Below are 23,116 nucleotides of genomic sequence, written 5' to 3' on the forward strand. Positions count from 1 at the left end.
ATGGCAAAGTTATGGAGCACGCAGCAGAAGATGGCGATCCTAGAGACTCTCCGTGGGCAGTGCTGCAGGTCACCTCCAAACCTATCCTGGCAGCAGAGGCGTTGCTTGAGGATGCTGATGGTTTGCTGTGTCAGGTGTTCTGACTATATCTCATCTCTGCATCTGTGTTCGGGTTCCTTAGAAGTGTCACAATGTGGTTGACACTTAACTGCCTTCTGAAAAGGCCTAGCAAGCCACTTAGTTGTACACAACCACTACGAAAAACAATAATAAGAATAAAACTGAATGAACCACCCGGCATCGACCTTGGCACCAGCTTTGGACATGACAATGGCACACCCAGCCCAGTCGACCCTGCAAAGTCCTCCTCACTAACATCTGGGGACTTGTGCCAAAATTGGAAGAACTGTCCCACAGACTAGTCAAGTAACAGCCTGATATAGTCATACTCACAGAATCATACCTTTCAGTCAATGTCCCAGATTCCTCCATCACCATCCCTTGATATGTCCTGTCCCACCGGCAGGACAGACCCACCAGAGGTGGCGGCACAGGGGTATACAGTCAAAAGGGAGTGGCCCTGGGAGTCCTCAAGATTGACCCTGGACCCCAAGAAGTCTCATGGCTTCAGGTCAAGCACGGGCAAGGAAACCTCCTGCTGATTACCATCTACCGCCCTCCCTCAGCTGATGAATCAGTCCTCCTCCATGTTGAACACCACTTGGAAGAAGCACTGAGGATAGCAAGGGCACAGAATGTACTCTGGGTGGGGGACTATTGAACCAATCTACCGGTCGCAGGTGTTTCTGTCCAACCAGCATTGGTACCACCGCACAGTCCTTGTGAGATAAAATCTCGTCTTCACACTAAGGACACCCTCCATTGTGTTGTGTGGCACTACCACCATGGTAAATGGGATAGATTCATAATAGATCTAGCAGCTCAAAACTGGGCATCCATGAGGCACTGTGGGCCATCAGCAGCAGCAGAATTGTATTCCATCACAATCTGTAAGCTCATGGCCCGACATATCCCTCACTCTACCATTACCATCAATCCAGGAAACAAACCCTGGTTCAATAAGGAGTGTAGAAGAGCATGCCAGGAGCAGCACCAGGCATACCTAAAAATGATGTGCCAACCTGGGGAAGCTGCAACACAGGACTACATGCATGCTAAACAGGGGAAGCAGCATGTTATAGACAGAGCTAAGCAATCCCACAATCAACGGATCAGATCAAAGCTCTGCAGTCCCGCCACATCCAGTCGTGAATGGTGGTGGACAATTAAACTGACGGGAAGAGGAGGCTCCATGAACATCTCCATCCTCAATGATGGCGGAGCCCAGCACGTGAGTGCAAAAGACAAGGCTGAAGCGTTTGCAATCATCTTCAGCCGGAAGTGCCGATTAGATGATCCACATCGGCCTCCTCCTGACGTCCCCACCATCATAAAAGCCAGTCTTCAGCCAATTCGATTCACTCCACGTAACATCAAGAAACGGCTGGGCGCATTGCATACAGCAAAGGCTATGGGCCCCGACAACATCCCAGCTATCGTGCTGAAGTCTTGTGCTCCAGAACTAACTGCGCCTCTAGCCAAGATGTTCCAGTACAGCTACAACACTGGCATCTACCCAATGTGAAAAACTGCCCAGGTTGTCCTGTCCACAAAAAGCAGGACAAATCCAACCTAGCCAATTACCGCCCCATAAGTCTACTCTCAATCATCAGCAAAGTGATGGAAGGTGTCGTCGACAGTGCTATCAAGCGGCACTTACTCACCAATAACCTGCTCACCGATGCTCAGTTTGGGTTCCGTCAGGACCACTCGACTCCAAACCTCATTGCAGCCTTGGTCCAAAAATGGACAAAAGAGTCGAATTCCAGAGGTGAGGTGAGAGTGACTGCCCTTGACATCAAGGCAGCATTTGACCGAGTGTGGCATCAAGGAACTCCAGTAAAACTGAAGTTATTGAGAATCGGGGGAAAACACTCCACTGGCTGGAGTCATACCTAGCACAAACAAAGATCGTTGTAGTTGTTGGAAGTAAATCATCTCAGCCCCAGAACATTGCTGCAGGAGTTCCTCAGGGCAGTGTCCTGGGCCCAACCATCTTCATCAATGACCTTCCCTCCATCATAAGGTCAGAAGTGGGGATGTTCGCTGATAATTGCACAGTGTTCAGTTCCATTCGCAACTCCTCAGATAATGAAGCAGTCCATGCCCGAATGCAGCAAGACCTGGATGACATTCAGGCTTGGGCTGATAAGTGGCAGGTAACATTCGTGCCACACGAGTGCCAGGCAATGACCATCTCCAACAAGCGAGAGCCTAACCACCGTCCCTTGACATTCAACGGCATTACCATTGTCGAATGCCCCATCAACATCCTGGGGGTCACCATTGACCAGAAACTTAACTGGACCAACTACATAAATACTGTGGCTACAAGAGCAGGCCAGAGGCTGGGTATTCTGCAGCGAGTGTCTTACCTCCTGACTTCCCAAAGTCTTACCACCATCTACAAGGCACAAGTTAGGATTGTGATGGAATACTCTCCACTTGCCTGGATGAGTGCAGCTCCAACAACACTTAAGAAGCTCGACACCATCCAGAACAAAGCAGCTCACTTGATTGGCACCCCATCCACCACCTGTGTGTACCACCTACAAGATGCACTGCAGCAACTCGCCACGGTTTCTTTGGCAGCACCTCCCAAACCCGCAACCTCTACCACCCAGAAGGACAAGGGCAGCAGGCGCATGGGAACACCATCATCTGCAAGTTCCCCTCCAAGGTACACACCATCCTGACTTGGAAATATATTGCCGTTCCTTCATCATCGCTGGGTCAAAATCCTGGAACTCCCTCCCCAACAGCACTGTGGTTGTACCTTCACCACAAGGATTGCAGCGGTTCAAGAAGGCAGCTCACCATCACCTTCTCAAGGGCAGCTAGGGATGGGCAATAAATGCTGGCCTGGTCAGCGACGCCCACATCCTAGGAATGAATTTTTAAAAAATCTGTAGGGCATAGACCTCGACTCCAAATAGCCAGCTTCTGATCTAATGGCCGGGGTGAAAGGGAGGGGGAACTGAGGATTGGTGTAGATTGAAGGCATCATGCCAGCTGGCAGGATACCTGGCACAGTCCTGCATGATCCGCTCCATGTCATTGCACAGCAGCTGCACCTTCAACGAGTGGAAGCCCTTCCAGTTGACATATACTTCTTGTGTTGGAGCACAGAAGCCTATGTGTGTGTAGTTGTTGATCCCCTGCACCTGGGGGAAAGCCTGCAATTCTAGTAAAGCTCAGATCCCTGTCTTCCTGCTTTGTGGCTTCCACAGCAAAGAAGATAAAGTCATCGGTTCTGGTGAAGAACACATCTATGAACAATAATGGACAGGTAAAGGCCCTCTGGTCCATCCAGACTGTCCTACATAATTGTGATGCCTTGTGCATCACAATATATACACTACCCACCCCACCCCTGGGAAAGCCCAAAAAAGAGTTAAAAATCAAGTCAATTTGGGAAAGACAAACCTGGGAAGTTTTTCACCGACTCCCTATGGTGATCGAAACTAGTCCAGGAGATCACTCTGGCCTAGCTTTTGTTTGCGGTGATCGCTGCCTCAGTTGGAAACAGGTAAAGCTCTCGCATGAAGAAATTCAGCAAATCCGCATCCACCGCACAAGCTGGCAGCCTGTTCAAGAGGTCCACTATTCTCTGGGAAAAGAACCACCTCCTGACATCTAACCTAGATCTAGCTTTATACAACGTAAAACAGTGTCCTCCATAACCTATTTAATTGAAACATACGGTCTACTCAAACACAATCTATTCTCTTCATCTTATAAACCTTGATCAAATACCCCAAAGTCTATGCTTCTCTAATGTGTAGACTCCTAGTTCTTTTAGCCTATCTTGATGACTAAGATTCTTCAAACTGGGAATTAACCTCTGCACCCTTTCCAAAACCTCAGTATTACCTACCATGTGAGACCACCAAAACTGGACACAGTATTCAAACTTAGGCCTGACCAAGGTCTTGTACAGGACAAAATAGTATGTTTTGTCTTGTAGTCAATTGACCTATAAATGCACCCCAACTCATTATTCGGTCTAGCTAACACTTCACTGCATTGCTCATGAACCTTTTTAAAGTTCTATGCACTCGAACATCCAGATCTTTCTTTTTTCACCTACTTCAATATTTTTCACTGAAGGATGTATGTATGTTCAGCATTCACCCTGTCCACATGCATAACACTGCATTTTTCTAAGTTAAACATAATTTGCCAGTAATGAGCCCAAAATCCCAAAGCATCAAGATCCGTCTGAAGCAGTCGAGCTTCGTCTACAGTCCTGAACCTCGCAGAAATCTGATCATCTATATTAATAAAAATAGTAATGAACAACAGTCCAACACCAAATCCTGGTAACCAGTCTTCAAGCAGATCCAAAACCATCTACAACTAATTTCTGCCTATGGCACTCCAGCCAATTCTCAATTCAGTTCAATATATTACCACTAATACCGGAGGCTTCAATCTTGCAGAGGTACCTTGTCAAAAGCTTTTTGGAGGTCTAAATAGACAATGTCTACTGGGCTTCCCACATCCACCATCTTGGTGACTACTTCAAAAAATACAATTACATTTGTAGGACGTGACCTTTTTTGATCTGTCACGTGCTTGATCCAGGCATGTTAAAAATGTCACCTGCTGCAGCGTGCAATGCCCCAGAGGTGTTAAAGTTCAGAACCACAGTGACTTTCAGAGCCAAAGGCTAGGACGAGTGTGACCTGGTGTTGAGCTGCAGATAATATTGCTCAATGATGGCCTCCCTAGTAAAGCAGAGCCTCCTGACTTACTGCTCCTCGTTGAACTGCAAGTATGAAGTTCTTGGCCTCTAGTGGGGTAAGGCCTCCTGCAAGTTTCCCTCCTTCTGCTTCATGTCTCTGCAGCTGCAGGTCGCTGGACTCTTGCCTGCTCCTCCTCCTCTTCCAGTCACAATGCCATCCCAATCACCACACCCATAATGCCAACCGTAAGTTTGCCAGAAGCCTCTGGTCAAAATTTTACTGCAGACTCAGCCAGATAACTTTTTGGAAAGTTTAATGTCAGCTCCAGTAGCCAACACAGCCAAAAAACTTCATCAGGTGAAGTCACTTCGCCTGGCGGGGGAGCAGCGCTCCGGGGGCTTGTGATTTCGGGTGAAGCTGTTGGGACTGTGGCCTGGTGTTGTGTGACTTCCTACATTTCTCTCTGAGGAAGACAGCATTCCTGATCCTACCACTGCCACTCCGACATTGCACTTGTCGCTGCCTGTCATCCAGCCAGCCCAGACTGCCACCGGCCATCCTGAGGTGGCACAGTGTATAGCTGGGCCTTCCAGGCTCAGAGCTGGTTGAGGGCGTCCTGCAAGGCCATCGGTAGTCTCTGGCACCGACATTCAGCAGCCTTCCACCAGCCCTGCTGCAGCCACTGGGAAGACACTACATAGGAGCAGTAGATTAGGGAAAGGCACTGTAAAGGGGGAAGTAAGGGTTTGTACAAGGGTGAATAGTTAATATTGTTGTTGTATATAGGTGGTGATGGAATGATGGGGATGTGCTGAGCAACCAGGAAGTGGCCTCAAATTCATTGGAACCAGAGTCTGATGAGGCGGTCACGGACTGCCCTTCCACAAGGCTGATTGAGTGGCAGCCTCCTCCGTCGCTGCTGTTCGTGCTCCTGTTCCTCCTCCTCATCATCATCCTTGTCCTCCTCATCTCCCTCTACCTCCTCGTCTCCCTCTTCCTCCTCCGGAGGTGGTGCGACTATATCTGGTGGCAATGGCTGCGCCCTCATGATGGCCAAGTTGTGCAGCATGCAGCAATGACGAAAAGGGACATCCGCTCAGCCGAGTATTGGACAGCTCCTCCCGAGCGGTCAAGGCAGTGGAACCGTTGCTTGAGCACTCCGATGGTCTGCTCAATGATGTTCCTGGTGGCAGCATGGCTCTCATTGTATGAGTGCTGGGCACGAGTGTTGGGGTTGCGGAGGGGAGTCATCAGCCAGGTGGAGATCGGATAGCCCTCGTCTCCCAGCAGCCAGCTGCGAGCTTGATGTGGTGGCTGGAACAGAGCTGGCACACCGGTCTGGCACAGGATGAAGGCATCATGGCTGCTACCAGGATAGTGGGCATTGACGGTGAGGATTCGCCGTGTGTGGTCGCACACCAACTGCACATTAAATGAGTGGTAGCCTTTGCGGTTACAGAATACCTCTGGACTGTGATGCGGCGCCTGCAAAGCGACGTGGGTGCAGTCAATGGTGCCTTGCACCATGGGGAAGCCCGCTATCCTGGCAAAGCCACATGCACACTCGCGCTGCTTCTCTCTGATCAGGGGGAAGGAAATGTAGTCCCTTCTCCTTCTGTAGAGAGCATTTGTGACCTTGCAGATGCAGCAATAGATGGTGAACTGCGATATGTTAGATATGTCTCCTGTTGCACACTGGAGAGGATCCGCTGGCATAGAAATTGAGGGCGACAGTGACCTTGACTGCCACTGAGAAAGATGTGGTGCTCCTGATGTGAGGCTCGAGGTCTGGCTGCAGGAGGTGGCAGAGCTCTGTGACCACCTCCTTGTTGAAGCGGAGTCTTCTAAGACACTGTTCCTTAGTGAAATTGATGTTGGAGAAATGCTGCCGAATACCCTGGGCGGTTAAGGCCTCCTGTTGAGAGCCCTGTCGGCCCTCCTCCCTCCTAGCCACATATTGCAATCTCTCTCTCCGCCTCCGCTGCCTCCAACGTTGACGCTGGAGTGCGAGATCTAGTCCCAGTACAGCTCCCATTGAAGTATGGAAATGCGCACTTCCAAATCTCACCTAAATGAAAGTGAATAATTTTTCTGAGCCAGAAGGCTCCTTCAAGTGAAAAATGCTGAAATTGCTCAAAACGCCTGTTTGCCTATGTCAAACTGACAAGGCAGCATTGTTTGCCGACAAAAAATAACCCAGATGATGCCTTTAAATAGCGCTGCTCCAGCACTCATCCGATTGCATACCGCCTCCTCTCTACCTGTCGTTGCTAACGGCAGGCGCTCAGGCAGGGGGCGAGTGAATTTCTGAGCTGGGGCGCTGTGCAGCCGGATGATGTCACAATCTCCGGCCGCAGGAGAGCGTGGCGCTAATGGGTACCGCCGCTGCACACCTCCACTTCAATTTCGCGGGCGTCAGTACGATCACTGTACCCAGTCGCTAAGCCAGTAACACCCCTTTAGCGCCCCCCGGAGGCATAAACAGGAGTCGCTAAGGTACTGAATTTCTCCCCCTGAAAATTGAAATACATCAGTCACTGAGATCTGATGGTTTACGTCTGCGTATTCTGAAGGAAGCCAGGGAAGAGATAATAGAAGATCTGACTAAAAAAAATGAGAATTTTTACTCCCAGGCGCAAATCATAGAAATTTACAGTACAGAAGGAAGCCATTCGGCCCATCCTGTCCGTGCCGGCCGACAAAGCTATCCACCCTAATCCCACTTTCCAGCACTTGGTCCGTAGCCTTGTAAGTTATGGCACTTCAAGTGCATATCCAAGTACTTTTAAAATGTGATGAGTGTCTCTGCCTCTACCACCCTTTCAAGCAGCGAGTTCCAAACCCCCACCACCCATGGTGAAAATAATTCTCCTCAAATCCCCTCTAAATCTCCGACCAATTACTTTAAATCTATGCTCCCTGGTTATTGACCCTTCTGCAAAGGGAAATAGGTCCTTCCTATCCACTCTATCGAGGCCCTTCATAATTTTTTACACCTCAATTAGGTCTCCCCTCAGCCTCCTCTGTTCCAAAGAAAACAACCCCAGCCTAACCAATCTTTCCTCGTAGCTAAAATTCCCTAGCCCAGGCAACATCCTTGTAAATCTCCTCTGTACCCTCTCTAGTGCAAGCACATCTTTCCTGTAATATGGTGACCAGAACTGCACGCAGTATTCTAGCTGCAGCCTAACTAGTGTTTTATACAGTTCAAGCATAACCTCCCTGTTCCGAGCTACACTCCGGTGCGAGTTTGGTGAGTGAGGGAGTTCAGGGAGGGAGGTGTTCCTTTCTTTTTCTATCTTTGTCAGCTTCCAGGAGAGCAGGAGCTAAAAAGCTGCAATAGAGGGGACAGCGAACCAGCGGGAGTTCGGCTCTGTGGCACCCCCCAACCGTATCTGGAGAAAAATAAAAGGTGACATCACAGGGAAAAGGGTAAGTGATTGGTTGGTGAGTATTTTACTCACTTCCCTTATCTTTCAAAGCCCAGGAAATTTATTAGTTATTGTAAGGTTTCATTAGTACTAGTTTACTAGCAGTAATAAATCTTATTAGGTGTAGTAGGATTTGTTAGTTATTAATTAATAAAAATAAATGAATTAAGACTCAATAAAGATGGCAGGGCAGGTGATGTGTTGCGACTGCAGTATGTGGGAGCTCCTGGACGCCAGTGTGATCCAGGACGAACACGTCTGCGGTAAGTGTCTGTGGCTTGAGGAGCTTCGGCTCAGAGTTGATGAGCTGGAGGCCGAGCTGCGGACTCTGCGATGCATCAGGGAGGAGGAAAGTTACCTGGACACTTTATTTCAGGAGGCAGTCACACCCCTTAGGATAGGGTCTTTGGATTTGGTCAGTGGTCAGGGACAGGAGGATGTGACTGCGAGTGAGGCAGGTACGGGGACCCAGGAGGTGGAGGAGCCTCAGCTTTTGCAATTGTCCCAACAGGTTTGAGGTTCTTGCGGCCTGTATGGATGAAAGCGGTGGCTGCAGGGTGGATGAGCAAACTGACCATGGCACCGAGGTACAGGAAGCCATTCATGCGGGCGGAGTTAATAGGAATGTAGTGCTAATTGGGGACAGCATAGTCAGGGGGATAGATACAGTTCTCTGTGGCCAAGAGCAAGAGTCCAGACGGCTGTGTTGCCTGCCCGGTGCCAGGGTTCGGGACATCTGCATTGGGCTGGAGAGGAACTTGCAGTGGGAGGGGGAAGAGCCAGTGGTCGTGGTCCATGTAGGTACTAACGACATAGGTAGAACTAGGAAAGAGGTTCTGCTGAGAGAGTATGAGCAGCTAGGGGCTAAATTAAAAAGCAGAACCTCAAGGGTAATAATGTCTGCATTATTACCTGAGCCACGAGCAAATTGGCATAGGGTAAATAAAATTAGAGAGATGAATGCGTGGCTCAAAGACTGGTGTGGGAGAAATGGGTTTCAATTCCTGGGGGCACTGGCACCAGTACTGGGGAAAGTGGGATCTGTATCGTTGGGACGGTCTTCACCTGAACCGTGCTGGGATCAGTGTTCTGGCGAGTTGTATAACTAGGGTGGTAGAGAGGGCTTTAAACTAAATACTGGGGGCAAGGGATCAAATTTGGGAAGATGTGGTAATTCAAAGATTAGAGACAAGACAATAGAGAAAGGTATTAATATGGGAAATGATAAACAGACCGTGACAGGAAGGGATAGAGAGTACAATTCTAAGAGTAACTCAACAGATAAGGCTAGAGGTTACAAAAATAATAATAGGACGAAACTAAAGACTCTGCATCCGAATGCATGTAGCATTCGAAACAAAATAGATGAACTGATAGCGCAAATAGAAATAAATAAATGATTTGATAGCCATTACAGAAACATGGCTGCAGGATGACATAGAATGGGACCTGAATATTGAAGGTTACATGACATTTAGGAAGGACAGGAAGGTGGGAAAAGGTGGAGTGGGGGCTCTGTTAATTAATGATGGTATTAGCACAATAGAGAGGGATGACCTAAGTTCAGAAAACCAGGATGTAGAAGTGGTTTGGGTAGAGATGAGAAATAATAAAGGCAAGAAGTCACTTGTGGGAGTGGTATACAGGCCCCCTAACAGTAACCACATGGTAGGATAGAGTATAAAGGAAAAAATAATGGGAGCTTGTCAGAAGGGTATGGCAATAATCATGGGGGATTTTAATCTGCATTTAGACTGGAAAAATCAGATGGGCAAAGGTAGCATAGATGAGGAGTTCATGGAATGCTTTCAGAATAGTTTCTTACAACAGCACATTCTGGAGCCAACCAGAGAGCAGGCTATACTAGACCTGGTATTGTGCAACAAGATAGGATTAATTAATGACCTCAGTGAAGGTGCCCCTAGGTAGCAGCGATCATAATATGATTGAATTTTACATTCAGTTTGAGAGAGGGAAGAGTGGGTCCAAGACTTTTTAAACTTAAATAAGGGCAATTATGAGGGCATGAAAGCAGAGCTAGCTAAAGTGAACTGGCAAATTAGGTTAAGGGATAGGTCAATAGCGACATTTAAGGGGATATTTCAAAATACACAGAATATATACATTCCAACAAGAAAGTTAAAGATAGTATTAAACTTAAAGAAAAAGCATATAATTGCACAAAGATGGGAGGCAGGTCAGAAGATTGGACAGAATATAAAAAACAGCAAAGAATGACTAAAAGATTAATAAGGAGAGAAAAATTAGAGTACGAGAGAAAGCTAGCTAGAAATATAAAAACAGATAGTAAGAGTTTCTATAGATATTTTAAAAAGAAAAAAAAAGTTAACAAAGTGAGCGTTGGTCCTATAAAAAGTGAGTCTGGGGAATTAACAATGGAAAATAAGGAGATGGCAGTTGAATTGAACAGGTATTTTGCATCGGTCTTCACTATAGAGGATACAAGTAACATCCCAGAAATAGCTGTAAATCAGGAAATGGAAGGGAGGGAGCAACTCAAGAAAATTATAATCACCAGGGAAGTGGTACTGAGCAAATTGTTGGAGCTGCGGGCTGACAAGTCCCTGGGTCCTGATGGACTTCATCCTAGGGTCTTAAATGAAGTGGCTAATGAGACAGTTGATGCGTTGGTTTTAATTTTCCAAAATTCCCTAGATTCAGGGAAGGTTCCATTAGATTGAAAAATAGCGAATGTAACTCCTTTATTGAAAAAGGGAGACAAAGCAGGAAACTACAGGCCAGTTAGCTTAACATCTGTCATAGGGAAGATGTTAGAAGCTATTATTAAAGACGTTATAGCAGGGCATTTAGAAAAGTTCAAAGTAATCAGGCAGAGTCAACATGGTTTTGTGCAAGGGAAATCATGTTTAACCAATTTATTGGAGTTCTTTGAGGAAGTAACATGTGCTGTGGATAAAGGAGAACCGATGGATGTACTGTACTTAGATTTCCAGAAGGCATTTGATAAGGTGCCACATCAAAGGTTAATGCAGAAAATAAAAGCTCATGGTGTAGGGGGTAACATATTGGCATGGATAGAAGATTGGCTAACAGGAAACAGAGTAGGCATAAATGGGTCATTTTCTGATTGGCAAGATGTAATGAGTGGTGTGCTGGGGCCTCAACTTTTTATGATTTATATAAATGACTTGGATGAAGGGACCGAAGGTATGGTTGCTAAATTTGCTGATGACACAAAGATAGGTAGGAAAGTAAATTGTGAAGAGGACATAAGGAGGCTACAAAGGGATAGAGATAAGTTAAGTGAGTGGGCAAAGATCTGGCAAATGGAGTATAATGTGGGAAAATGCGAAGTTGTCCATTTTGGCAGGAAGAATAAAAAAGCATATTATCTAAATGGTGAGAGATTGCAGAGCTCGGAGATGCAGAGGGATCTGGGTGTCCTAGTGCATGAATCACAAAAGGTTACTATGCAGGTACAGCAAGTAATTAGGAAAGCTAATAGAATGTTATCGTTTATTGTGAGGGGAATTGAATACAAAAGTAGGGAGGTTATGCTTCAGTTATACAGGGCATTAGTGAGACCACATCTGGGGTACTGTGTACAGTATTGGTCTCCTTATTTAAGAAAGGATGTAAATGCGTTGGAAGCAGTTCAGAGAAGGTTTACTAGACTAATACCTGGAATGGGCGGGTTGTCTTATGAGGAAAGGTTGGACAGGGTAGGCTTGTATCTGCTGGAGTTTAGAGGAATAAGAGGTGACTTGATTGAAACATACAAGATCCTGAGGGGTCTGGACAGAGTGGATGTGGAGAGGATGTTTCCTCTTGTGGGAGAATCTAGAACTAGGGGTCGCTGTTTAAAAATAAGGGGTCGCCCATTTAAGACAGAGATGAGGAGAATTTTTTTTCTCAGAGGGTCGTGAGTCTTTGGAACGCTCTTCCTCAGAGGGCGGTGGAAGCAGAGTCTTTGAATATTTTTAAGGCAGAGGTAGATAGATTCTTGGTAAGCAAGGGGGTGAAAAGTTATCGGGGGTAGGCGGGAATGTGGAGTAATCGGATCAGCCATGATCTTATTGAATGGCGGAGCAGGCTCGAAGGGCCGAGTGGCCTACTCCTGCTCCTAATTCGTATGTTCGTATGTTCACCGTGCAGTGGCAGGCATGGAAAGTACTAGTTTGTATTTTTTTTTTGACAAAGATGGTATGTTTTCCAGTTGAAATGAAAATTGAAAGAGAACAGAAAGATGATTAAGAGCCACTGTCCAAAATTATTTTGTCTGAACATTTCTCTACTGACGGCATCTTTCATAAATCTATTTGGTCTTGTTTCCCAAAATTGTGCCCAAATAACTGTTTGCATCACTAATAAATATCACAAAATATTAGAAGATAAAAATAAAAATAAAATCTTCTGCTGATAAAAAATGTAAAATGCCAGGATTCTAGACATATTTTCAGACCAACACTTGAATACCAATATTAATGGTCATCATATTCATTGTTTGCCAATTTTCACAAATGGGAGAAACAGCTGATTTCAGTCATTATTATATTGCAGTATCAGTTAGTAATTACAAATAGTATTAGTGGAAGATATTTGTGTGGAGAGGAGGAGTTTAATCTTATGACAACTGAAGCAGAATTATGCACCCAAATGAAGACCAACATCTTTACAAGTATTTGGTTTAAAACTAGAAAAGACTCAATTTAGAAACACCACATGGTTCTTTAACTCTATTATACAATATTTAGCAACAGGTATTTGCAGTTGTAATCTTAGCAGATGTTCCAGCACAGAAACGGGCTGAGCATTTTTCAAGCTGTAAAGGTCTTTCAGTACAAGGATTCTAAATACAAATCCTACTCACTGAGGAAGGCAACCCCCTCTATCAGGTCTGAGAATTGAAAATATTGAAATAATAAAAAGAACAAAGCATTTATCTTCGTTTGGTTAGCAAAGCAACTATGCAGTTACTATGGTGCATTAAGACCTTAGTTCAAATCTAGCCTGAACTGATAGGATCATCTCTATTCGGCAGCCTGATTTCCAGAAACCACAAGGATGGTTGGCGTGGAAAATGGATAATGTGGCAGTGGTAGGGGACAGTATAGTTAGGGGGATAGACACTGTTCTCTGCAGTCAAGAGCGTGAGTTCCGAAGGCTGTGTAGCCTGCCCGGTGCCGGGGTAAAGGACATCTCCTCTGGGCTGGAGAGGAACTTAGAGTGGGAGGGGAAAGATCCAGTTGTCGTGGTCCACGTAGGTACCAACGACATAGGTAGGACAAAGAGTTTCTGCTGAGGGAGTATGAGCAGCTAGGGGCTAAATTAAAAAGCAGAACCACAAAGATAATAATCTCTGGATTACTACCTGAGCCACGTGCAAATTGGCATAGGGTAAATAAGATCAGAGAGATGAACGAGTGGCTCAAAGATTGGTGTGGGAGAAATGGGTTTCGATTTCTGGGGCACTGGCACCAGTACTGGGATAAGAGGGAGCTGTTCCGTCGAGACGGGCTTCATTAGAACCAGGCTGAGACCAGTGTCCTGGCGAATCGAATAACTAGGACTGTAGATAGGGCTTTAAACTAAATAGTGGGGGATATGCTGAGCGGAAATTTAAAAAGGCAATGAGAAGGCAAAAGTGCAGGGTAGTGATAACCAGTGTGACAGGAAGGGACAGAGCATATACACATAAGAGTGCATCAGAAAGAGGGGTCAGAGTAGGGAAAAATGGTAAAAAGACATAATTAAAAGATCTATATCTGAACGCACGCAGCATTCGTAACAAGATAGATGAGTTGACAGCACAAATAGAAATAAATGGGTATGATCTGATAGCCATTACAGAGATGTGGTTGCAAGGTGACCAAGGCTGGGAACTGAATATTATGGGGTATTTGCCATTTCATAAGGATAGGCAGAAAGGAAAAGGAGTTGTGTAGCTCTGTTAATAAGGGATGAGATCCAGCATTGTCTGCAAAAAGTATGATTCATATACGCATTTATATCCCTCATCTTGATCAGCACAAGATTTTGAAAAATGCAAAAAAAATTGACTTTTAGACTTTTTTTTTTCCGGGGCAGGGGACGTTGAGGATCCTACTGCAAATTACCTGAGAAATACGGCCCCATAATCTATGTTTTAAAAATTGATGAAATCTCTGATGTGCCCAAAATTACATATCTAAATATCTAGAATCAGTTCATTTGTGTCTGAAGTTTGTCATCAGTTTTATAAATTCCCATATACATCCAGATTAAATGTGAGAATTTCCAATGACGGGGCCTGTGATTACTAAATGGAGAATTCAGGTACACCACCTTTCTGTGCTTTGGCTGTGATCTCAAAGTACTTCACTGTCAAATCCTGTATGGATAGTACAGCTCTGTGGGCTTTCCTTTGCCAATCAGAATCTTCTTTCTTCAGACTCTCAATTCTGCGTGGGCCAAGGTAATCATTCTCCAGTGAGATCTGTATAATAAAACAAATATATTTCTATTTTAAAAGACAAAATTGGACAACAGTGCCAAGAATGGTTTTCAGTGTAATTTTACAATGAACTAAACATTAGGATGAGCTACAAGTAATTTGTTAAGGATTCCTATAAAATTCTAAACTCTTCCCTTGAACTTTGGCATTTCCAACTTCACTGTAGAAAGGCAGAAGTGCACGTACAAATTAGTAGCATCTCAAATTGATCCCACCACTACCATCACCAGTTAAAAGTCCTCTAATCAACAGTATCTCGCCCTAGTGTTCTATAGCTCAAAATATATATATTTTTAAAACAGATACAAGCTAAGTTTGGAAAGGCAAAAATCTATAATTGTACTGCTGGATGTTTTACAAAGTTCAAGTGAACAAAGTAGGAAAATTTCACACATGTACACTATTAAACCTTACTGACATCCCAGTGACAAAACTGTAAATATTTAATTTTAAACCATGGCCCAAATTCAGAATCATACAATATTTAAAGAGGACTGGTAGGTCAGTAGTAGAAGCACTGAAATTCCAATTAGAAGTTTATGGGCTGGAGTCCCAGGGCTGCTTAGATTGATCTGAATGCTGTCGGCTCTCAATCAAACTGCTAGACAGACCAAGGGCAGAAATAGCTTCCTTTCAGTGAGGAGAAAATGTTAAAGACAAGCCCAACCACTTTAACTGGCACTGTCTGCTAAATATTAGAGGGGTAATGATGACATATAAGCAAAATTTGAACCTCAGACCATCTGGGCTGGCAAATGCCAAAGTTACAGAAAGGAGCCTGGTGAGATGGGCTGGGGGGCGGTGATTGGTGGGGGTGGGGGTAAGAGATAAACACTGGACGCTTGAGAGTAGGTTACAAAACTATAACAACATATTATAGTGGATCAGAACATATGTTCCTACAGATTAAATTCTAGCAATCTTGCAACAAATAAGATCACAAAGATAAGGATAGATGAGGGAGGCCATTTGGCCCATCTACCTCATCCTTCCACAGAAGGAACCTACAATCTCCACCCCAATCACAGCATCTGAATGACTCGAGTTTGTAGTGGAGCTACCTTACCCATAAGACCACTACAATTATTAATCATTCTCTGTGTGAAGAAGTGCTTCCTGACACCTGTCTTCAACCTTTTTTAAAAAAAAAAAGCAGTTTGTATCTATGGCACACACCTGAAACATTAACTCTGTTTCTCTCTCCACGGATGCTGCCTGGCCTGCTGAGTATTTTCAGCATTTTCTGTTGTTATTTCAGATTTCCAGCATCCGCAGTATTTTGCTATTGTATCTATGGCAACTTGTCTTGCAGTTGAGGTTTAACTTGAAATGGTGCTCAGGATTAACCTTTCCTATTCCACTTAGTAGCTTATATATCTTTATAAGATCTTCTCTCATATGCCTCCTTTCAAGGCTGAAGCACCCAAGTTTTTCTAATCTTTTATTTAGAACTCAGATCAGTCTCATCACCTTTCTTTTCACTACTTGAATGTTTCACTTGTGCCTCGATGAACAGAACTAATTACCCACGGAGTAGCACATAACAGCTTCAGCTTGATGGCCTCAAACTTATTTTCATATAGGTACAACTAATGATTGGTAACTATCAAAATAATGGAATCAATGTAAGGCTAATGGCTATGTAGTCAACCGGTTTAACTTGTTATCTTTCTTGAAAATAGGTACCATGTTAGCTTGTTTCAAATCCAGTCACCTGTACAGCCCTACCACTTATAGAGGACAGTAGCAAAATACTGCAGATGTTGGAAATCCGAAATAACAACAGAAAATGCTGGAAAAACTCAGCAGGTCTGTTAACGTGATTTGCCCGCCATATACGTTGGGGCGGTTTATATGATTTAAAAAAATATAACCCTATACAGAAGAATAATTTCTTCACTTTTGTTTCTTATGCTGCCTAATAAAATTGAACATTAAGCAAAGAAGACTTACACAATATTCAGGAAATACTGAAACCGAACATGGCTTTCGGATATCACCTTGGCGTGTGAAATCCTCCATTAGCAACTAATGTTAAAAATCTAACCGAGGCTTGAAGGCTGCCCCTGTTCACACATTTGTCAATCATTGTGTTCACAATTTCTTCCAAAACCTTCAGTATTAGCCAACACCACTTAGAGGTTATTCCAAGTATAGTAGGTAATTGCATCTTAACGAGGTGCAAACTACTCACTGAACACCTGTATCTGCCTGAACTAGCCGGTTTGCTTGACATGCTGTAAGCAGCAACTTTGTAATTGACTTTGACGAAAGGTCATCGACCTGAAACGTTAACTCTGCTTCTCTCTTCACAGATGCTGCCTGACCTGCTGAGTATCTCCAACATTTTCTGTTTTTAATTGACTTTGTAGTTGGTGCTATTTGCCCCATTTAAACGTGGGCGGTTTAGATGGTGGGGACTGTATTCACTGATTTGGTAATGCATTATATTTGCTTTGTTAATTGTTACTCTGCAGTGTCTGGATGTGTCAGTGTAGCATCGGCTGTCACTCCCAGATCTCTTTTAGCCTCTCCCCATGTAGTTCATTACCATAAACTACATTATCCCTTTCGCAATTTGTAAAAGCTTGATTGGGATAGAATTATATGTAAACATGCACTTTTTGAGAAATGTCACACTGAATAATGCAAGTACAGAAACAATTAAGTATTTCAGTTCTCAGCTAATTTTTATGACTACATGTTCACATCACTAAATGGTACATTCTGTTGTTCTGTCAGCTGATAAGCAGGGAGGGTTTAAACTAGCTTGGCAGGGGGATGGGAACCTCAGCGTAGATTCAGAAGGAAGAGAAGCAAAGCTGGAAATGGAAGGCTAGAAAATAGACAAAGGGGTTTGACAGTGCTTAATGGTATATACTTCAATGCAAGGAGGCTAGTGAATAAGGCAGATGAGCTGAGGGCACAGATAAACAAGTGGAAGTATGATATCATAGCTATTAGTGAAACATGGCTGAAAAAAACACAGGAATGGCAGCTCAATATTCCTGGTTACAGGGTTTTTGAACAAAATAGAGAGGGGGATAAAAAAAGGAGGGGGTTACAATATTGGTTAAAGAAATAATTAAAACTGTGAAGAGGGATGATATGTTAGAAGGATCATCAAATGAGGCCATATGGGTTGAACTGAAGAACAAAAAAGGGGCAATCACACTGTTGGGAGTGTACTATAGACCCCCAAATAGTCAGAAGGCGATAGAAGAGCAAATATGTAGGCACATTTCTGAAGTGCAAAAACAATAGGGTAGTAAAAGTAGGGGATTTCAACTACCCTAATATTAATTGGGATAGAATCAGTGTAAAAGGTATAGAGGGTGCAGAATTCTTAAAATGCATTCAGGAGAACTTTTTTAGCCAGTACGTAGCAAGCCCAACAAGAGAGGGTGTGGTTCTGGACTTGGTTTTAGGGAATGAAGCTGGGCAGGTGGAAGGGGTATCAGTAGGAGAACATTTTGGTGGTAGTGATCATAATTCAGTTAGATTTAGCGTAGTTATGGAAAAGGACAAAGATGAACCAGGAGTAAAAGTTCTCAATTGAGGAAAGGCCAATTTTACTAAGCTGGGACGTGATTTAGCAAAAGTGGACTGAAAACAGCTACTTGAAGGTAAATCAGTGTCAGAGCAGTGGAAGGCATTCGAGGAGATAGTGAGTGTAGTGTATGTACCCGTCTACCTTTAAGAGAATTATTGTATGTAACCGTCCACCTTTAAGAGAACTACTTTAGGTGTTGCACTACTTTGTTGGCTTCTGTATACTGTAATACCGACGGTGACCACACCGGTATATAAATGCTGTGTCAGGAGTTATTGGGCAGATTCGCCCTGACCTTCGAATAGTAAAGTCCTGTTTTAAGTTACTCTTGGAGTCTGTGTATTAATTAACTAAACAACCCACAGACTTTACAGTGGCGACGAGTCCGATCGTACCCTGCGGCAAATACTTCCGAAGCAGTTAACGAGCGTCGAGAAGAGGCAACCGCCCTCGTCGTTCTGCTGGAAAAAAAAACTCGAGGCTGCAGAACTAGAAAGGAGGAAGAATTTAGAGACAAAGACTTCCATCAGCAACAGGCACTGACTGTCCCTTCTGCCACAGTGAGGAGTGAGCCGATCAGCACGAGAAGCAAGGCGGCCACGGTGACTGTGAGTAAGGGAAAGTAAAAAGAATAACCGGAGGATAAGGGCGGTGCACTCGACCACGGTCGAGGGGGAAAGGAGCCGGACAGAAGTCGGGCCCAGAGGCGCTGAGACTGGGGCAGCGTGGAGCAAGGAAGCCGCGGTACAGACAGGCTGGGGGACGCAACGGCGTCGTGAGACAGCTAGACCGCGACCGGCAAAAAAGGCCGGGCAGCGACCGAAGCCACGAAGCGCTGCGACCAGGAACGTAGGCGCGGGAAGAGATAAACTCAGCCGCAGCCGGGGAGGGAAGCACCGGACTGCGAGAGGGCTGGGAGGCGCGATTGGGAGCCGAGCGAGCGGGAGAGGCAGAGCCGACCTAGGGAGACTGAGCGAGAGCCAGTCCAGCGGCTGAAACTGTTCTCCGTCAACGGGGTGTACCCAGCGCCGGTAGAGCCGAGCGAGCGGGAGAGAGACAGAGCCCGAGCAAGGGGAACTGAGCGAGAGCCAGCCCAGCGGCTGAAACTGTTTGCCGTCAACGGGGTGTACCCAGCGCCAGTTGCCCTGCCGAGAAAAGGGAAAGCACTGAAGCCGACGCGCAGGCTGTGAACCTGAAAGCCAGCGGCCGTCGCCCGTGGGGAAAGTGTACCCCTCCCGCCAGGGAAGAAACGCGGGAAGCCTTCATTAGGCGGGGAAGAAGACAGAAGCGGGAAACCGCCATTGAAGTGGGCGGGGAGAGAAGATAAGTGCGGGAAACCGCCATCTTGGGAAAAAAAAAAGAAAATTTAAAGAAATAATTTGTGGCGTTATCAGGAAGAGAGGAAGATGCCTAAGCGTGGTAACATCAACGATTTTAATTCCGAGGTAGAAGACTGGGCCACGTATGTGGAACGCATTGAGATCTACTGTGAGGCCAATAAAATAGAAGAAGATGACAAAGCTATAACCTTGCTAAACTCGATGGGCGCGAAGACATACGAGCTCTTGAAGCATCTACTAGCACCAGCTAAACCGGCGGATCAGACTTTCGATGATATTGTGACTGTTCTGAAGGATCACTTGAACCCCACACCGTTGATGTTGGCGGAACGATTCAAATTCTACGCGAGAACGCAAAGGAAAGACGAAAGCAACAAGCAACGCAGAATACTTGGTCGAACTGCGTAGACTAGCGAAACACTGCCAGTTTGGAGGGAATCTGACAGAGGCGTTGCGAGACAAATTCGTGTGCGGAATGTCGAAGGAAGAAACACAAAAACGACTGCTCGAAGAGAACGATCTTACACTTGAGAAGGCTGTCCTTATTGCTGCATCGAACGAAGCCGCAGCGAAAGGAACGGCGGAAATGCAGCTAAAGGCAGCGGCACTCAGGGTGCAGCAAATTACTTCGGGTACAACGAAATGCTATCGTTGTGGGAAGACAACACACAACCAGAAGCAATGCTGGTTTAAAAACCAGGAATGTAGGAAATGTGGCAAGCTCGGTCACATAGCTAAGGTATGCCGGTCAGGAAAGAAGACCAACAATAATGAGTCACCACAAAAGAGGTACAGGAAGGTACATGAGGTGACTGGGAAGAGTCCGGAAGAACAGAATTCGGACTCACACTCCAACTGCAAGGAACTGGATAGTCTGAGAATTCACAATGTGAGTAATGAAGCTGACCGACAAGCTATCTGGATCACACTACAGATTGCAAAAGTCCAAGTGAAAATGGAAGTGGACACCGGATCGGCGTTGACGGTCATGAATAAGCATGATTATAAAAAGTTATTCAAGCATATTCCCCTACGGGATACGGAACTAGTATTGAAGACATACACGGGGCACAAAGTATACCCCATCGGAAAGATAGAAGTCAAGGTGAGATACAAGGACAAAGAGCACCAAAGGATGGATCTGTATGTGTTGCCTGAGAGAGGTCCACCACTTCTGGGACGGGAGTGGATCAGGAAAATAAAGATAGACTGGCATTCACTAAACACCATGACGGTAGATTCCGGAAAGGAAGATGTCAAACCTGAACGGTTGTCCAGAATATTAGACGAAGCTAAAGAGGTATTCCAGCAAGGACTGGGAACACTGCGAGGAATTAAAGCAAAGGTTAATATTGCAGAACATGCAAGCCCAAAATTTTTCAAAGCCAGATCGGTACCTTACGCGATACGACCTGCTGCGGAGGCAGAACTGGAAGAACTTGAACGATCAGGGGTACTGTCAAAAGTGGACTGGAGTGAGTGGGCCATGCCCATTGTTCCCGTCATGAAGTCTTCACCAAGTAACAAGCCAGGGGGACCGGGGAAGGTCCGCATCTGCGGAGACTTCAAGATGTCCAAAGATGTGCGGGGTTAGGTTGATTGGCTATGATAAAAATTGACCCTTAGTGTTAGGGGGATTAAATACGTGGGGTTACGGGGATCGGGTGGGATATGTGTCGGTGCAGGCTTGATGGGCTGAAATGGCCTCTATCTGTACTGTGAGGTTTCTGTGATTTCTGTGATTCTGTGATCACAGTGAATCCGGTGCTTCACACGGTACAATACCCGCTCCCGCGGATTGAAGATATCTTTGCTTCGTTGGCTGGAGGGAAACACTTCACCAAGATAGACCTGGCACAGGCATACTTACAAATGGAAGTCGAGGAAGAGTCGCGTCAGTACCTCACCATCAACACACAGAGGCTTGTATCGTTATAATAGACTGGTTTTTGGGGTAGCTTCGGCTCCAGCAATTTGGCAGAGGGCCATGGAGCAGGTATTACAAGGAATTCCAAGCACGCAGTGTTACTTAGACGATATCCTGATTACGGGAGAGGACGAGGAAGAACACCTAACAAATTTGAAACTGGTGCTCACTAGGTTGAAGGAATATGGCCTTCGAGTTAATCACAAGAAATGTGAGTTCTTCCAAAAACGGATCTCGTACTACGGTCATGTCATTGACCGAGAGGGGCTGCACAAGTCACCTGACAAGATAGAAGCTGTCGTGAAGGCCCCCGCTCCGGAAAACGTATCACAGTTAAGATCATTCTTGGGGTTGATTAATTATTATCACAAGTTTCTGCCGAATCTATCCACGGTGCTGCATCCGCTGAATGCTCTGTTGCGGAAAGAAGTACCATGGAAGTGGAGTGAGGAATGTAAAAAGGCCTTTCGCAGAAGCAAGGCGTTGATTACCTCTGAAGAAGTGTTGGCTCATTTCAACCCAACGTTACCTCTTCGTCTAGCTTGTGATGCTTCCCCCTATGGAATTGGAGCAGTACTTTCACACAAGTTACCAAATGGCTCGGAAAGGCCAGTGACATTCGCGTCCCGATCATTGACCTCCGCAGAGCGAAATTATGCTCAAATAGATAGGGAGGCCCTCAGCCTTGTGTGGGGCGTAAAGAAATTCAATCATTACCTGCAGGGCAAGAAGTTCACATTACTGACAGACCACCAGCCGTTGGTGTCCATATTCAACCCTAACAAGGCTGTTTCCACCATGACAGCGCAAAAGTTACAGAGGTGGTCCGTGTTACTTGGGGCACACCAATATGACATCGAATACAAAAAGGTCCAAACAGCATGGAAATGCTGATGGGTTATCGCGCTTGCCATTGCCGATAGTAGAAGAAGCGACTACAGTGGACCCGGGAGAGCTGTTCCACTCATCCATAGTGGAATGTCTACCAGTAACAAATTCGATGATCGAAAACGAAACCAGAAATGACCCGACTCTCTCACGAGTCTATGATTTAACGGTGGAGGGATGGCCAGCACAGGGCGAACCAACGCTGCCAGCATTTTCGCAGAGAAAAGAACAGCTGTCAGTGTGTCGAGGAACCCTGATGTGTGGATCTAGAGTGGTGATTCCACCCAAACTTCAACAGAAGGTGTTAAAGGAGCTGCACGAGGGACATCTGGGTGGAGTGAAAATGAAGAACCTAGCAAGAGCGTTCGTGTGGTGGCCAGGCATTGATGGGGACATCGAAGAAATCACTAAGAGCTGTCTAGGATGCCAGAAGGTCCAAAACGCGCCACCACAGGCTCCTCTGCATCCATGGGAGTGGCCCTCATCTCCTTGGCAAAGGGTACACATCGACTTTGCTGGTCCATTTATGGACTCAATGTTTCTAATAGCGGTGGATGCACACTCCAAGTGGCCAGAGGTAATAAAGATGTCCACCACCACCACGGAAAAAACCATCACAGTGTTAAGGACCATGTTTGCTAGGAATGGGCTGCCGGAACAGATCTGTTCTGATAATGGACCGCAATTTGTGTCC

The 23,116-nt window shown here is 45.5% G+C and overlaps 1 protein-coding gene across 1 annotated transcript in view; it reads right to left on the reverse strand.

The window, feature by feature from the left end:
- jmy (junction mediating and regulatory protein, p53 cofactor) overlaps positions 1 to 23,116 on the reverse strand; it is a 178,276-nt gene that overhangs the window by 58,491 nt on the left and 96,669 nt on the right. The window contains exon 3 of the mRNA XM_085982233.1: positions 14,546 to 14,696. Coding sequence (XP_085838359.1) covers positions 14,546 to 14,696 — 151 coding nt within the window. The remainder of the gene's footprint in view (positions 1 to 14,545; positions 14,697 to 23,116) is intronic.

The sequence above is a fragment of the Somniosus microcephalus genome, chromosome 1 (genome assembly GCF_052327205.1).
Source record: "Somniosus microcephalus isolate GS21.2 chromosome 1, FLI_Smic_1.0, whole genome shotgun sequence".
Taxonomy (NCBI): Eukaryota; Metazoa; Chordata; class Chondrichthyes; order Squaliformes; family Somniosidae; genus Somniosus; species Somniosus microcephalus.